Source organism: Pseudonaja textilis, chromosome 2, assembly GCF_049901715.1.
Source record: "Pseudonaja textilis isolate UNSWEBS1 chromosome 2, rPseTex1.2, whole genome shotgun sequence".
Taxonomy (NCBI): Eukaryota; Metazoa; Chordata; class Lepidosauria; order Squamata; family Elapidae; genus Pseudonaja; species Pseudonaja textilis.
The window spans coordinates 80,418,254-80,432,355 of record NC_141991.1 but is presented as its reverse complement, the minus strand read 5'-3'; the positions used below and the strand labels follow the sequence as shown (position 1 = coordinate 80,432,355).

The 14,102-nt window shown below is 34.9% G+C and overlaps 1 protein-coding gene across 8 annotated transcripts in view; it reads left to right on the top strand.

Annotated features, from left to right (window-relative positions):
* ACSL6 (acyl-CoA synthetase long chain family member 6) overlaps nt 1-7,077 on the top strand; it is a 110,320-nt gene extending 103,243 nt beyond the window's left edge. For all 8 annotated transcript variants that reach the window (XM_087924418.1, XM_087924419.1, XM_087924415.1 and 5 more), the window contains one exon: nt 835-7,077. In XM_087924418.1, the coding sequence (XP_087780544.1) occupies nt 835-975 (141 nt within the window). In that variant the 3' untranslated portion in view covers nt 976-7,077. The remainder of the gene's footprint in view (nt 1-834) is intronic.
* Nucleotides 7,078-14,102: the final 7,025 nt, after the last annotated feature.

The following is a 14,102-nucleotide window of genomic DNA, read 5'->3' as shown; positions in this document are numbered from 1 at the left end:
AACCAGCCATTAAGTGAGGACCACTTGTATTTGGTTTGCCAGTCACCTGGCCATGCCCACCCAGTCACATGACCACCAAACCACACCTATCCGGTCATGTGACCAGCAAGCCATGCCCAGCCAGCGAGCCACGCCAGCCAGTCACATGACCAGCAAGCCATTCCCACCCAGTCATATGACCAGCAAGCCACACTCTCAAATTAGGCCACGCCCACAGAAATTTAAATCCCACCCCTGGGTGGGGGGCACTGAGGATGAGTTTGTAGCACAAAGGGGGCGGTGGACTGAAAATGTTTGGGAACCACTGGTGTAACTGTACTAAGGATTCTGGACTTTGAGGGAGCATGAAGCAGGGAAAAATGCAGATTCCTAAATGAAAAGATACAGATTGGTAGCAAAATAAACTTTAGGAAAATCTGGGAAACAAGTAAAGCAAATGAACTCAGGTTTAAACAATCTAAAATGAATGTATATCTTGCCCAAAATGACAGTAACAGACTCACCTTTCTTTTAACAAAATAATGGTCAACCACAAACATCTGTCAGTGATTATACAATAAAAATAAAGCATGAACTGTAGATCAAAAGGGCTTGCTTCATGCAAAACCAGAATAAAACAATTATATTCATATTTCATCAATTGGACTCAGTGAAATGTAATTGTATTTAGAAAGGTTGTATAAGTTATTTTTGTTTTGCCTGATAAAATCCACAATTTATCGGCAAATTTCAGGAAGCAACCAAGTGGAGTTTTCCGATAAGGATTTGGTTTTATTTTTTTCCTTTTGATTCATTTATACCTATATAATTTTGTTCCATTTGTTAAAATTTCAGGTTAAAGCAGTTTCCATCCACTCTGAAATGTTCTCAGTACAAAATGGTCTATTGACACCTACATTAAAAGCCAGGCGACCAGAGCTGAGAGAATACTTCAAGAAACAAATAGAAGAGCTTTATTCAAGTATCTCCATCTGACAGCACAGGAAGGTTCTTCAGAATAATGTACTCTGTAGCAATATTAGGATAATTTTGAAAATGGGAAGGATGCAGTTGACATGAATAAGCATCTGTCTTTCCACATGAGCCTTCTGCTGTCTGAAGACACGGTCACTGAATAATACTTTGCCATCTAGTTCTAGGTCCTAGAAGATTGCATAGCCCATACTGGACAACAATTAAAACTTTTTAAAAGTTCCACTCCTTGAAACTATTTTGACAGGCCTTTCTTTATTAATGCGTGCAAAACTCCTTAGCAAACAGGAAAAAAAATTCTGCTTTTTGTGTGATGCTCCTCTAAATCTGGATTCAGCCGTGTGATCTGTAGGATTTCCAGATGTCTCCCTGGGTGGGTACTACTAAGAACTCTTTAGAAGCAAGAGGTTCTTGCCCTGATTCACAGGTATACATCATGCACACATCTTCTTTTTAAGAGTTTGTCCTCCCAAGTACCACTGAGTGCATATGTAACCAAGAATTCCTCATTGCAACTGAGCTCTTAAAATTCCAGGGAGATATCTGACAAAGGCTAGTAGTCTACCTCAAATATTCTTTGATGCTCAAAGCCACAATAAATCTATTAACCTGTTACAGAACTGAAAGCTGGAATTGTGTAATTGTTCTTTAAATGGCAGCTGTTATACTCTGCATACAAAAGTTGAATTTGTCGGGGGTAATCACACAGGAATAACTTGTATTTCATATGTATTAAATATGCTGAAGCCAGTGCCACATGCTAGACTAATAGTAACCTGTGATTGTCACTCTAGGGCCTCACTTTCCAAAAAGGGCAAGACTTGTTTACTGGACACACTTTTGAAAGATGTTGATTGCTTTCTATTTTGGCAGCTACCCAACTGAAATTTATAAAAGGAAATCTGGTTTTTGTGAACATGCTGAATAACTTTCATGTATGCCCCCTACTCTAAATATCCCCCCACAGATATTTAACAGAAGAATGGGGGCATTGAGTGCCTGTTTTCCCTTTGCATTGCTTTAAATTATACTACAGCATCTTGAGCAGTGTCACTTATGTAAAGACTGCTGAGTTTATTGGGGACCTAATATTTAGCAAATATGGAAGGTCTCAGGATTCTAGCCATTGACAAGCTTTTCAAGAGTTCTGGAGAAATAATTTTAAATGATATAAAGAGGATGTGGGGTTTCTAAGTCAATTGGTGGGCTCGAGTAACAGATTTAAGGTATTTTAAAGTAGGCCATCCACTTCCATTTTTGGCTGAATATACAATATGAAAACTAGAAAACTTTCGGTCTTATGTTTGAGAATTCCTTCCTGTGTTCAGCCTGTGAACAATTCACGTAAATCAATATCAGAGCTTCAGTGAAGAAATTAACTGTTCTGGAGAAACTATCTAAAAAGAAAAGGTTGCTTGACCCATATGCATAAGACATTAGTTCTTCTGTGGAAATTGAAACTTAATACTGTTGGGTTTGATTCTACAAACTTGAAAGCAAAATCATACTAAACATACTAAATAAGATGTGGCACTATAGAATTGTTAGTATATTTAATTTTTGAGGCAAGTCTCATTTTTTATTCTTTTTTATGGTTTATTCAAAGTTCAAAGTGCTAAAGTAGTGATTGAAATTGAGTTAAATTGTGCTGGAATATTCATACCTAAAATTCAGTTTTTAAAAAATGGGACACAATGAATAAATGGAAAATATAGGCAGGGCATTTATTCATATCTGTTCTGAATTACTTAAGATACTCTTTAAAAGAAATCTGCCCATTTGTTGCAGTAGTCTTGTTGCAAAAAGTACCCTTTGTGTGTCTTTTCCAATCCTTTCCCTTTCTCTTCATTGCCTAACTAAAAGATTTTACTTCATACTTCAGAATTTGTTGTTCAGCTGTGTCCTCTAAACTGATCAATACAGACTGTGAAGATTAATATGGTTTGTACAAATTCCCCAAATAGGTTTCATAGCCATACTGGTTGGGGTTTATGAGAGCTGGAGTTCAGCATATAGTATGTTTAAGACAGGCTGGTATAGTTCTAAAATCTTCACTGAAAAGTGGCTAGTAGCTCCATTAATTTAGATCCAAACAGCTGTAATTTTGTAATAGATAAAGGAGACTTTTAATTTTTTGTATATTCTTTGCAGGAAGACATAGAAATATATCTGTACCTTTTTAGCTAGATTGCTATAATGCCTGGAGATAATTATTTTAATGTTAAATTCCCCAAAAACTGATATTTCGAGAAAACGGCATACAGACTAAGCTCTATATTATTTTGATTACATAAATTCAGCATTGCCAGAAATGTCTGACATGACCTCTTTTACTTAGAATTATAAGTACAATCTTATATATTTATTAAAGGTTTACCATTATTTAAAACTGTAGATAGGAATATGTTGGGTATAATCTATCTGAATAAAATTTTGATTTAAAGAATAAATTAAGCAACATCTTAAAATGTTCTTATCAAGAGGAGATTGTTTGCCTGATTATCCTTTTTGTGCAAAGTAATACATTGATTTCAGTTGTACATCCTCTCCCCCCCACCCCCAACAGTTACTGGAACTGTTTTAAAGACAATCTTAGAACATCCTAACAATCTAGTGATTGAACTGTATTCTGTTGTACTCAGGATCACCTTTAAGAAACATATGCTTTTTTAAAAAGGGCTGAGCTTTCTGTAACTAATCAAGAAAAAGAACTTGGGCCTAATGGATAGCTTCATAAAGATATCAAATGATAGTTCCTCAGCGGAGAAAAAAGCACATTTCATGCTAGGGATCATTAAAAGGGACTGAAAATAAATCTGGCAATAATGCAAACTGTAATATCCTTTCACAAATGCTATGGTTATATCTGCATCTGAAATACTGTAGATTATGGCTATCCAATCTTTTGGTCTGCTTGGGCCTCATTGAGTGGAAAGGAATTGTTTTGGGCCACATATAAAATATATACGTTATGTATATAAATCATGTAATAAAGTTAAAAGGCCACATTACTACCTATCTAGGGCCCAAGGGCTGTGGATTGGACATGTCTGCTATGGATGGTTCTGCTCAGATTTGATTTTTTCAAAATGTGACAAGATCTGCTGGGAAAAATGTGCAGAAGACTGAACCAGCAGAATATTCTCATGGTTCTATGTAAGTGAAGGATCAAAAGATAAAAATCCACTTTGCGTCCAAGCTAATTCCTAATCACTTCATGAATTTAGCCAAATCAGAACACTGTAGTTTAGGGAGTTATCATACAGACTATTATTCCAGTGAAGGATTATTATTTATTTCCCAGGCTAGCCTAAAACCCTGAAGCCTCTTGGTGTTTTCTCACTCATGTATTGTCTAGGTTCAATTCTAATTTGTTTGAGATCAGCTAAGATTGACTAGATTCAATTATAACTTGTTTGAGACCAGCTAAGGTTGACTAGATGTTGCCCCCTGTGGAGGCTGAATGTTGCTTATCAATGTCTTTATTCACTACTGTTACATTTGGCTGCACATAGCTGATCTCATATAAAACCTTTCTACCTGCTTATCTCAGGTGGACAGCAGGTGCATTGGAGGTTCCTAAGTGATTTTGTCTGCTCACCTGGCCCAATTTAAAAAAATAGATATATAGAAAAAATATCTAAGGGACCTAATCAAAACATTTAATTAAATAGCCATATGTCGCTTGAGCCATTGGTGTTCAAAGGAATACATTTGCATTCTATTAAATACCAGCTTTATTTGAATTGCAATATTTGTTATCAACCAGTTTTGTTAAGCATGTATGACTACTGTAACATTACAAGTGTGGAATCTCTTAGAAAAGTTCTAATTATTCCAGATTAGAATGCTGGTGCCAACATTAATAATTTGAGTCTAAAATGCTATCAATATGCTGTACAATATATCACTAGGAGCAATACTAAGGACAAAGGGACTAGTTCATCAGTCTGAATTTACATACCAGTAAACTAAAATTGGGTTCATAGTGATAATGAAATCCTGCTCATCATAAAAGCAGCCATTCTCCCTTCAATGAATCATAGGTGGATGTTCATTGCTTAATAACTTGCAGTTGCATAAGTAAATTACGACTGGTGGATGTTTGAGTTACATACTAGAACAGGGGTGTCAAACTGGTGGCCCGCGGGCTGGATGTGTCACACACAGGCCACACCCACCCCAGCTCCATAAAGAGAAAAAATGTTGCAAAACGTCACCCCGAGTTTGACACCTGTGTATTAGAAATGTTGTGTTAGTGTATTTGCTTTGTGATGTCATCAGTTTGCAATCCTGTTGAGGGAAAAACATGCAGGAATGAATAAGAGATGAGACTGATCTCACAAGAAAAATGGGCTATTCCAGTTATAAAAATGTTGCATTGTTTTTCATTATAAATATACACTATACTGCTAAAACACCCTTTCCTCCAAAATATCAATGAGGTTACATAAGTAGAATTTAAAGCTTCACTCAGGCTATAGAATATTTTGGGGGAAATAAAAAAAGCTGAACTGAAATATGAGTTTATTTTACATGAAAAAGAAGCAGAAAGTCCTTTACAAAAGTTTTATGGCACATTGCTGGTAAGAATAACAAAATTCCATTTTAAAAAAATTAAATTATTAATGCATATATCAGAAAATAGCTTCAGTTTTCTTGGAATGAATCAAATCAACTTGAAAAAATATTATTTGGTTTTCAATGTGTGGAAAGCACAAACTAATTATCTATATGTAAATAAACTTATATGAAATGAATGTAAATTTTAGAAGAATATACTATTTTTGCATGAAATTGAGGAATTTAACAGATGTGCTGATGTCTCATGGAAAATATTATACAGATGGCTCATACTGTAGTTGCACATTACTTTGCTTTGTTTACATTCCTCTTACACAGTTTTCATTGAACTTGCACTAAAGGTAGAATGGTTGTTGCTTGGTAGAATTTGCCTTAAGGCTACATGCCTCTGAATGACAGCATGCCAGCGTGCTACATGTTCTAACTTAATTTAATCTGTCATCCTTCAATTTGAACTTTCTACAATGTGGATATAGAACAACTAACTAATAGAAACATCATACTTTGCTTGTGGCCCTTTTATAAACCAAAATATCCTTTCATTCATTGGGAATGTTCCTCAGTAGAAAGCAACAATACTTTTTTAAAAAAATCTTTTTTTAACCTTCAAAGTTACTGATAACAAAGGTGGAAGGAAGCAAACTTTTTGTCATTTTGGTTATGTTCAGTGCTTGAGCAAGCAAACATGCTGTAAAGCCTAGTTTTAAAAAATTAAATCAATCTACTTTTCACTCAGCTCTGCTTTGTGCTTCATGTGTTACAGGAAATCAGATTAAACAATACTGTCATTCCCCAAACTTCATCTTCTGCTGATGTGGTAGTGCTATGGTTCCCAGAAATCTTCAGCTGTATGTTAGCTGGAGAATTGTAGGTGTTGAATTCCTAACACATCTAAAGGAAATGAGGCTGCACTAGAATTACATCAGTCCACACTAGAAAAAGTTGCAAAGCGTAGCTTCTAGATCAGGGGTATCAAACTCAAGTAGTCATGGTGGTGTCACATGACGTATCAGGACTTTTCCTTCCTTCGCTAAACTGGGCATGGGTGTGGCCAGCACATGATCCATCCGGCCCATGGGCCAGGAGATTGACAGCCCTGATATAGATGATTGTAACAATTCCTGTTAAAAACAAACACATGAGCAAATACACTAAATATCCAAATTAAAAAAAATAATACTCAAGTCAATGCTAAAGAAAAAAAATCCTTCCTAATGATTATTTCTGCATAAGTGAGAGGATTGAGCATATTCATTCTATTTTCTTAATTTGCTAGACAGCTTAAGCAAAATAGTAAAGCCAAATAGACTAAAAGTAGTTCCTATCAAGAGGATAGGAGACTTCATTCCTTAAGTAAGCATATTTATTTATTTATTTTTAAATACTACGTGAGCATATATCTTGATTTATGCTCATTTCCACATCAAGGATGCTGAAAAAAACTGCTCACCCTTCTAATCTAAACCAAGGTATTCATTCCTGCTGTTACTGTTGGAGAATTTTGCTTAACTATTCCCCCCCCACCCCCAAACAAATTGCTACCTTTTGCTGTTCAACTGAAGGCAAACAAATGCAATTTAAAAATAGGCAGCTTCAAAACAGTTGCTAAAGTAGTTCTTACTTTGTAGAAGCAGTTAATAATTAAATAAGAAAAAAATGTAGTTCTGAATAAATCAGTTAGGAAATCAATCCAAAGAATTGGGGGGATTTGGGATCTAGTGGTCTCAACATTACTTCCAGAATTCTCCATTTCAATCTATACTAGCAGAGTTGCCACCTGTAACATGTCGTGTTCTTGAACATTTCCACCGTTAGGGTTTTCAGGGCTAATCTTCTGTCCTTCCATGATAGCATCTTTCTATTATGGGTGATGCAGCAGCTCTTCCAGTTTGTCCAAAGGAAGCTCAGTTGGGTTCAATTTCCTGGATTTGAGATTAATCTCAACATCCTGAAACAAATAATGCAACTATTATGCTGGGCAACAACTTCAGAACATCATAAAAATATTAATGTATTTTTGTTGCATTATATTCAAGTAGAAATGCTTTCCCATTTTACCAGGGCGTATGTCCTACTGAACACATTGTAGTTTACTTCTGAATACACACAGAGCTGTTAGATCATTAAAATGTGAAAATAAGAAGTCATTAAACAAACAGCAGCTTTAAGAGAGAACAAAATTAATGCTGCCTTAGTATGTTTAGAAAAGAGACATTTCAGCACGTGCAACTTTTAATCTTGCATGAGGATCCAAATATACCAAAATGATAGCTTCCTGAGAAACACTAAATAGCACAAGTCCTGCGCTCTTCTGCACTGAGCTATACACCCTGGTTGTAAGCGAGAAAACCAGGAAGAAAAATAATACATAAGTTGTTTTCCAGGTTTTTTTTTCTGTGAGATAACAGCACCTCACCATACTTTTCTATCATGCAACAGGACAACATATCTGCATTGAAATAAACTGCAAGCAGCCATTTACAGTTAATCTATTTTTAACAAAAAGTGAAGATTAGAAATGTCAATGATCAATTAAAGTATCTGTAACTAATCATTTTTTGTTTCAATTTTGGGATATCTGTGTACTATACACTTAAAAATGCAGAGGGGAAGATGCAGACTTTTATTTTGTAAAAAAAATTGTCAAGTTTATCAAATTTGTTAATATTCCTCTTGACTGACAAATAAAATATTTTTTAAAATTCTGTTTTATTCCAATAATCTGTCTATGGACTCAATAATGAATTGTTCAGAAATGAATACCTGTTTTAAAAAGTGTGGACTTTTCTTTTTTTAAAAAAATATCCACAAGTACACTTTGGAAGTGAACTCAGGGAAATCATATTGGAACTTATATTTCAATATTGAAAACGAAGACAATTTTTGAACTTCTCTGGTAATTTGACAGTATTATAAAAATGTATAGCTTTTTTTCAAATGTCTTTAAAATAACAAAGTTGAAATAACTGTTCTGCTTATTTTCTCCTTTAGTGTCTGACAATACTATATTCATATGATAGAGAACGTTACTTTTGGGTTGCACATAAGGGAAAATACTGTAAGGCAAGCCCTTAATAATGCAAAGGCTAAGGAGCTATATGATCTGTCAGATCTCAGATCTTCACATTTTAATAGAAAAAAAATCCTGCATTTTTAATTTATTTCTGTTCTTATAAAATGAACTTGGGTTCAGGTCTTCTGGTGGTGCTTCCATTGAAGATGGATCGGACCCTGTGATTGTGCGCGGCTTCAATTTGTACTGTACCTGTTGGAGGGTCCCAAAGCCACCCTGTAGGGGGATGAAATAGGGGAAGACTGCCTGCCAGGTTGAGGGGAGCTACATCTCCCCTCCCTGGCTAGGAACACTCCTTCTGAAGACAGGCTGTAGCGGTGGTCTAAAATGGCCACTCTGAAGACAGAAACCTAACCGGGAAACAAGGTTGTGCTAGAGCAGTGAAGTTGTGAACAGTGTGTGGATCAGGCAAAATATCTGGACATTAAAAGGTAACTGGAATTAAAGGAAAGAATTTTTGTTAAAGATTGCAGAAGCGGCGACCTGAGAGAGACGGGAAAATTGGAAACTTAAGAAATTAGACCTTGGACTTTGAAAAGAATTAAATTGGATGTGGAAAAATTTCGAGGAAAACGTTTGACCATAACATATTTGGAAACTGAATTGGATAATTATATGGTTTTCGGAGCTAAATAGGCATTGATCAAATGCTGGAATTGACTGTTAAAAAGAAATAATAGCTAATAACTGGAAATTAGCGAAATTAATAAAAGCTTACAAAAGGGATAAAAGGTGGAAAGTGGAAATTGAATTATGAGCGCCACCTAATGGTAAAGGAAAAATTTTAGTGACTTTTTTTGAAAAGTGTTTGGTCCACTTAAAATTGGAAAGTGAAATGAAATAAGAGGAATTCTATTACAACAAAATAAAAACCTGAAAAGTGGAATATTAAAACATTATAGTAAAGTAATACGTCAAGAGTGATTGGTGGCTTTGAAAAGGAGTTTGAAAAGAAGTAAATAAAACTTGGAAATAAAGACTTATAGACATTGATTACTAAAATTAAATATAAAAGATGCTGGTTGAAATAAATTCTGGACAGTCGGATTGGATACAAATACTAAAGACGGAAAAGAAGAAGTGCACAAAATGAATGGAATATATATGGAAATAAGTCTGGGGAGGGCGGAGCTGGCATCGCGACAATACGGCATGCGATCTTGGACGTCTGAGATCAATGCCAATATCTTTGCTCCTGGACGGTCCTATCGGATCTAAACCATCTTGAAGAGAAGGTGAAAGTGAAGAGCGCATCCTGTAGATCCGAGGGATACCACAAAGTCCCTGGTAGATCCTGGAGAAGCTCTTCTTGCCAGCGGCAAAGAGGCAGCCATTAAAGCTGCTGAAGTTGGGACAGCTCCGAAATGAAAGAGAATAGAGAGTGTGCTGGTTTGGTGAGAACTTTTTTCTTTATTCTAAGATCTGAAATGACACCCTAAGGAAAAGAAAGAATCTGTAAAAGTTTTTGACATTAAGAGGCAATTTTAAACAGGAATGTCAAAGTAATGTTTTCTTCTCATTGCTGGATTTTCTATACATGATCTTATATTTTGAAACTGGACTGGTTTTTTCTTTTCCATCTATTTTTTTTCTCCTTTTTGATTTTGTAACATTTTAGGCTAGAGACTCCCTTTTAGTTATTTCTTTTTAAAAAATATCTTTTTCTTTTCTTTTATTAATTCTTATTATATTTTGCTTGGAAAAGGAGGGGGAAAGTGAAAGCAAAAAAACTTTGTAACACTGCCAGCTAGAGGCTTGGAAATATTCTATTTCTCTTGTGACCAGACAAAGCTGAGAAAGAAAGAACTGAGACTTTTTTTCAAGGACATTGCTATTTGATAAGATAGAGGGAAGAGCATGGGAGAGTATTATTGCAGGTGCTCTTCTGGGCTTCTATCAACAGCTGGAGTCTGGTGTTAAAGTTTATAGGAAAAGAAAAGGTGATAAGTTTCTGGAGAAGAGTGTTATAACAAAAGAGCCTTGGATAACTAAACAAAGTGCAGTGTGTTCTCTTGATTTTTCCCAAGCTGTGCTACCCCTTCTGAACAGTTTACTTTTTGAAATAGCTACTTGGATTTTTAGTTCTTTGGAATTTGTCTTTGCTTTTTTTTTTTGTCTTTGGAGGTTAAATTTTTATGTTTGCTTTTTATTTTAAAAGAAAAGTTTTAGTATTAATGATTCCCTTCCTTTTCTTTTTAAGGGAGTAGCCTTTTTTTCTTTTTCTCTTTCTGCCTTTCTGGTACTTTTGTTTTTCCATCTACCTCCAGTACTGTTTTTTTCTTTCTTTTTATCTTCCTGGCTTTTTCTCTCTCTCTCTTATGCAGCCTTTTATATTTGAGACCTCTTAATTGGATTAAGGTGTTGAAGAACCTGAAGAATTTTTCCTTTTTTTAAAAAAGCTTTTTATTCCTCACTTTTCCGTCTTTTTTTACAACTTTTTCTCTTTTGTGTATGTTTATGGTTTTTTCCTTCATTTTTGAATTTTCATTGTTATCTAACTAATCGATTGGATTAAGGTATACAAGAACCTGAAGAAATTCTTTTTTCTTTTTTTATTATTATTACTATTTGGCTTCTTTTTCCCTACTATTTTTATTTGGAATCGCAATTGGTTATTTCACAATTGGATTAAGGTCTAGAAGAACCTGAAGATTTTGAATTGTTTGAAATGAGAAGGAAATTAGCAGCTCCTGGTTCTTCAACTTCTACTTCCTCCTCTCCACCATCTGGAGGACAACGTTCAATATAGACAATGTTAAGGCAAGAGAAAGAAAAAGAAAAAGTGACCCTGAAGATGATTATGTAAGGAATTCAAAACATTCAAACAAGATCAGAGAATACTGAAAAGAGAATAGAGAACATTGAACAAAGAACAGAGAACATTGAACAAAGAACAGGGAAAGCCGATGAAAAAGTCGAGAACATTCAACAAATGATGATGAAGTATGATGAGAGACTACTAAAAATTGAAGAAGATAAACAAAGAGATAAGAAGATTGGTTGATAACAGATTAACTGTGGTTGAACAAGATAAAAGTGGTATGCTGAGATGGGAGATGGACAGATCAGAATTTTATCTTAGATTCCAAAACAGAGGAAGAAAAAGGACAAAATCTAGCTGAAATAATGATAGAAATATTGGCTGAAGCTTTGGAAATAACTGAAGAGAAGATGATTGGATGGAATAGATGAGGTCTATTGAGTCTTCACAAGATACGCAATGAGAAATAGCCTACCAAGAGAAGTTCACATCAGATTTACAAAGAAAGCCATTAAAACGCAAATATTGCAAGTGGCAAGAGAGAAAACATTGAAATACAAAGACAAGGAGATTGTGGTTTTGAAACAAATACCCAGAAGAGTAAGAGAGATGAGAAGAGAATACCGATTCTTGACCAAATTGCTACTTTAAAAAAGAGGTGAATTATAGATGGCTGATTCCAGGAGGTTTAATGTTCACATGTCAAGAACAGAGATACAGAATTGATTCAATTGAGAAAGCTGAATCATTTTATACAGAATTTTTCAGAGGGAAAGAGGAAGAGGCAGAAAAAGAAATTTAACTAATTGAATTCCAAGAGGACTGCCAAATGACGACTGAAAAAGAGGAAGGTGCAATAGGTGGAAAGGAGGAAGCCAAAGAACAACGTGAACCAAGATCCACAAGAGCTGCCAAACCTAATTATAAAATATAACCATGGAAGAGAAAAAAATGATTACAATTAATGTAAATGGACTTAATTCAGCTGTTAAAAGAAGGAAAACTTTCCATAAATTAGAGAAATTAAAATTTGATATAATCTGCTTACAAGAAGTACATATTAAAAAGCAATATGAACAATTGTTGATACAGCCAAAACTAGGGAAAAAATTTACCTCCTTGACACAATGCAAGAAAAGAGGAGTAGTTTTAAATATTAAAGAGACCATTCCAGCGAAATTGATTTATACTGATGACGATGGAAGAATACTAATGGTGGAAATAATGGATAATAATACGAAAACACTCCTGATTGCAATCTATGCCCCAAATGACAAACAAGAAGAATTTTATAAAAAATTACATATGAAAATAATTGAACTGGACTATGCTAATATAGTTATGATGGGAGATTTTAATGGAATTGTAGACAACAAACAGAAAACAATAAAGCAAAGCAGAAAGACTCTTCCTAAATCTTTTTTTAAAATGGTAGATGAAATAAACTTAAAAGATACATGGAGAGAAAGAAATGCTAAAACAATACACCTTCTACTCAAATAGACACTTATCATGGTCCAGAATCGATATGATGTGGATGTTAACAGAATTGTTAACTAATATTCAAGAAATACATATTGAAACAAGTACTTGGGCAGATCACAATCCAATGACAATTAAATGGAAAGGACAAAGAAGAAGATCTAGATGGATGTTAAATAATACTATTTTAAAGGGAAAAGATAAGCCTTGGGTTTATTGTATGTTTTTTTAATATATTCTGAAGTACTTCATTTATTTTTATATTTTGAATCAATAAATGTTTTAAAGAACTGATTCTGCTTTAAACTTTCCTAATTGGCTTATCCCCTAAATGGTGCATTTTTCAACAGCTCCCATATTCATGTGCTGTCCCACAGACCTTCATTAATGCAAATTCTAATTGCAAAACTGGCCAGGCATTAGGAATGGAATTTCCAGGAATTGAAATTGCCTTGCCTGACACAGAATGATTCAAGAACTAGATGCTCTCTTTTTATCCCTAAAAGTCATTATAACATAATATAGGATGTGGTGTGATATGATAAATATATTTATTTATAACATACAATATAGTATAATAAGGTGCAGTGGTCTAGTTAAGACACTGGGCTTGTCGATTAGGTTGGCAGTTTGAGACCTAGGGTACTGCATGATGAGGTGAGCACCCGTTGCTGCCCCAGCTTCTACCAACCTAGTAGCAAAATGCAAGTAGATAAATAGGTACCATTTTGGTGGGAAGGTAAGAGTGTTTCATGCACTTTGGCATATAGTCATGTCAGCTACATGATCATGGAAATGTCTTTGGACAATGCTTGGCTCTCTCAGCTCAGAAACGGAATCCAGCACCGCCCCCTAGAGTTGGACACAACTGGGCAGAGGAAACCTTTAATAATGTCATATCATACTTTCATATAATATCACATAAATTACATATCATATATCAATCTTATATAATATATAAAAACCAAATCCTTTAACAAGATTCTGGCTTTTGTCTGCTGCATACATACCTACAACCCTATATATGTTTCATTAGAAATTGGTTCCGTGAGCTTATAACCAAACATAGGTAAGATTTCAGAATGGAACCCTCAATCCTCTCTTAGGCAACATTACCAAGGGTCAAATTTCAGAAGAGATTACAAGACTCCACGTAGTTTTGATATGCCATAGCTAAAGGGAAGCACCTATGTTTTGTCTGCAGTCCCAGGACCAATTCAAGTAGGCTAG